We start from the raw sequence: 3,603 nt of genomic DNA, 5'->3' as shown, positions 1-3,603 counted from the left end.
GGAATAGGATTTTCCAAATTTTCTTCTTTAAAAAAGGATTGGAAGTAACTAAAGATCTCATTCTTTATGTTCTCCACACCCTCTATCCTTCCGTTTTCTCCCTCCAAAACGGTGATAGAACCTCTTCTTTTTCTATCCTTGATGGCATTATGATAAAATCTTGAATTTTTATCTCCCTCGTGCATCCAAAGTTCTCTAAAATTTAACCTTAGCATATTCAAGTGTAAATTGTTCCGGATCTCAATCGAAGCCTCCCTCCTACTAGTAACCGACTCATCAACATTCCCACCAAAGTTATCCACCAATAATCTATCCAACACGTTTAGATTTTCCACCTCCTCTTTGACTTTCAAGTCGATCCAACCAAATACCTCCTTATTCCAATCACGAAGACAAGCTTTCAATCGTCTAAGCTTTTCATACAAAATAAAATCCCCCCTACCATTAACATTAAGCTTTCCCCATTCTTCCGAAATAAAGGTCTTGAAATCTTTATGCTTAAACCACACATTGTTAAATTTAAAAGGTTTGGGACCCCAATATATCACACCTACATTCAACCGGATCAGAGCATGATCCGAAATATCTCTTTTTTCAATTCTTTGATCCACCACTCCCCAATCATCCGTTAACTTCCTCGAAATCAAGAACCTATCAAGACGACTCATTGCCTTCCCGTTGTCTTTAAACCACGTGTACTTTCTTCCAGCACAAGGAATATCCACTAAGCCCATATCTTCAATGAAGTCCCGAAACTCCTCCATACCTCTAGTACTCAAAGAAGAACCTTCTCCCAATCTTTCCTCCCAACTCAAAATTTCATTGAAATCACCCACAATACACCATTCCTCATTACCACTTTCATGCTTCCTATCCCCTAAAGATCTCCAAACTAATCTCCTCTCCACGGCACAACACGGGGCATACACATTCACAAGATTATAACACTTTCCTTTCCAATATATATTAATACCAACAAATCCCTTTCCTCTAAAACTAAAGTTAAGGGACAAAAGATCCTTCTTCCATAAAATCACCATACCTCCAGAAGCACCGTTGGAGTTACACGCCGTCCATTCAACATCACTACTGCCCCAAAAGGACTTAGCTAACAACACATCAAAACAAACTAACTTGGTCTCTTGTAAAAAGCAAACATCAATATTGAAAGACTTAATCAAAAAACTCACTCTCTTCCTCTTTGAAAGAGAACCCCCTCCTCTTAAATTTAGCGAAGTCAAATTCATGATAACGAAACTTCTACCGTCTTCTTACCCTCAATTACATCCTTATCTTTCCTTTCCAAAGCTTCCAACAACTTATTAATACTCATACTATCTTCTACCACACCATTGACACCTAACTTTGTAATGGAATTCCATAACTTCTTGCCCACCTCGGAACAAGAATTATGACACATTCTATAATTACAACGCAAGATATCCGAGTCAGCTAAAGAGGAACGCGAAAAGGAATCACCGGTAGATATGGAATCACCCTTGGACGGATCAGCCTATGTGATTTCTCTAGCAGTCTTTGGCTTATCTACAAACCTGAGAGCTATGCAGGCGTAGAACGAAGGTGAGATTTCTACATTTTTCCCCCAAGTCCTTCACCGGCTTCGTTTTTCTTTTTTTTACTATTGATTTTGACTTTTTCTTTCTGATTCTTCTATATTCCAGATCAAAGGAACATGGGCCTACACACCCCTTTTCACCCTGCCTCGGCCCACTAGTGGAGAAAGGAATTGTTTCATTCAGAGAAGGCCCACCAATCAAAGGAGAATTAGACAACAAACACCATTCTGTGGCCCCACACTGCTTAATACCCTCCACGTTAAGATCTAACCCCACGTCATTATCGTTGGTCCCACCTTCATAAATGTTGTTAGCTACCCACTCATCCTCACCTGAAACTCCTACGTCCCCTATATTTAATTTCTCCATGATAATAGGTGAAACATTAAATGCCGCTGCCTCATCATCCATAATACCCGCCTCTTTTGCCAGGAGAGATAAGTCAAAAGTCTCCTTTTTGCCTTTATGCTCGAGTGATTCCTTAAAAGGGGAAAGTTTCCTTAGAACTGTTGAACTTGCAGACTGAGAACACTCCTCTTGCCTATGCCCTACTTAAGCCGTCTTACTCAAATTCTCAGAAAACTTTTTAGAGCTTTCTTCCTCTATATTATCCTTCGTATCTCCCATACACTCCTCCTCGAAGAATTCACTCTCCGGTGAATCGTTAGATTCCGATCCAGCTTCATCCATTCTCCTTCGCACCGTCGTCATGTCCTTAAGCGAAGAATAATCTTCTCTTAAACTTAAAAGGAATTAGACACCGTCAATGACAGCCTTAATTGATTCATTGATCAACTCCCTCCTCCCTGTTTTGAAATAAACTCTCGCCTCATCCATTCTTATGCGTGCCTTCGTCGTCTCTTCACATTTGATGAAGGTTCCAACTGATTCCGCTACCACCTTAAAGAAGCGTTCAACCCAAACATTGCAAGGAATGCCAGATATTCTCAAACATGTTATTCTCTCTGCATCTACATCTTTTGGGGCCCAAGGTCTGATAGAAAAGAACCAGTTCTCCCACCACCCTCTTCGCTCCTCAATAAGAGCTTCCACCTCACCACACACCAGATCTTCGAGCAAACAGAGGTTAGGTCCTAACAAAGTGATCCTAATGGAAAAGAGACCTTCTTCATAGAAAATCTGTTTGATCTTCAAAGCAACTTCCGCTTCTTTGATAACACCGACAAACGCCTTACTATAACGATTTGTTTCATCCTTAGCAGCCGCGAAGAAGACTGCCTTAATCCCCGTTGCCACAGCACCACTAACATCCCTCTCAAAACGGTTGTGAACGACATCCGCAAAGGATCTCTTATCCACCCAAGCCTTAGAGCTATGATCTTGCACCACACCTCCCTTCCTCTCCCTAACGACCTCATTCCCTCCCCTACCTTTCTTCCAAAATGTCTTTGCCGTCTCCTTCTCTTTACGCTGAAATCTTGGAGGGTTCGCATGCAGTTTTCGCCCTTCAAGAATCAAACTATCCAGTTTGATACCTAGCAGCTTCTCATCCTCAACGTTGAAGAAACGTACAAACCCGTACCTCCTTCCAAACTTATCCCTTTTCGATGGGATAACAACTTCATCGATGTCCCTCATATCCTTGAACTCAAACATCAGATCCCTAGTCTTCCATCTACTTCCAAACTCAGTGAAGAAAAACGATGATGCCGCTGCTCCCTCCGTCTTCCTTCCTTCTCCTCTCGCAACATCCCATTTTCCTACTCCTTCCCTTCTAAAAGAATTCCTTTCCACCGTCGTCCATCCTTCCCTGACGTTGTTCTGTTTCCTCATCCACGACATACTTGGAGCTTACTAAAAGCTAGAGAGAAGAGAGAGTTTAAAATTTAGGATAATGATTAATTCAGATATCATAAAATTGATATGATTTAAAAATTATGAATAATAATAATGATAATTATACTGTTGATATTTCTATTCTATTTCCAATTAGAAATTACAAAATAAAATTCATAAAAAATTTAATTATTTTTTGATAAATTTCATATTAATAATTACTAAAAAT

The 3,603-nt window shown here is 40.1% G+C and overlaps 1 protein-coding gene across 1 annotated transcript; it reads right to left on the bottom strand.

The window, feature by feature from the left end:
- Nucleotides 1-2,330: 2,330 nt before the first annotated feature.
- On the bottom strand, nucleotides 2,331-3,380 carry LOC131649501 (uncharacterized). Its single transcript, XM_058919263.1, has one exon. It carries the CDS (start codon nucleotides 3,378-3,380, stop codon nucleotides 2,331-2,333), a length of 1,050 nt encoding a protein of 349 aa, XP_058775246.1.
- Between the last annotated feature and the right edge of the window lie 223 nt (nucleotides 3,381-3,603).

Source organism: Vicia villosa, linkage group LG2 (genome assembly GCF_029867415.1).
Source record: "Vicia villosa cultivar HV-30 ecotype Madison, WI linkage group LG2, Vvil1.0, whole genome shotgun sequence".
NCBI lineage: Eukaryota > Viridiplantae > Streptophyta > Magnoliopsida > Fabales > Fabaceae > Vicia > Vicia villosa.
This window is presented reverse-complemented; position numbering and strand designations above follow the sequence as displayed.

What these genes read in the sequence shown, in the direction of transcription:
- LOC131649501 (XM_058919263.1), bottom strand. Translation starts at nt 3,380, where the DNA reads ATGTCGTGGATGAGGAAACAGAACAACGTCAGGGAAGGATGGACGACG.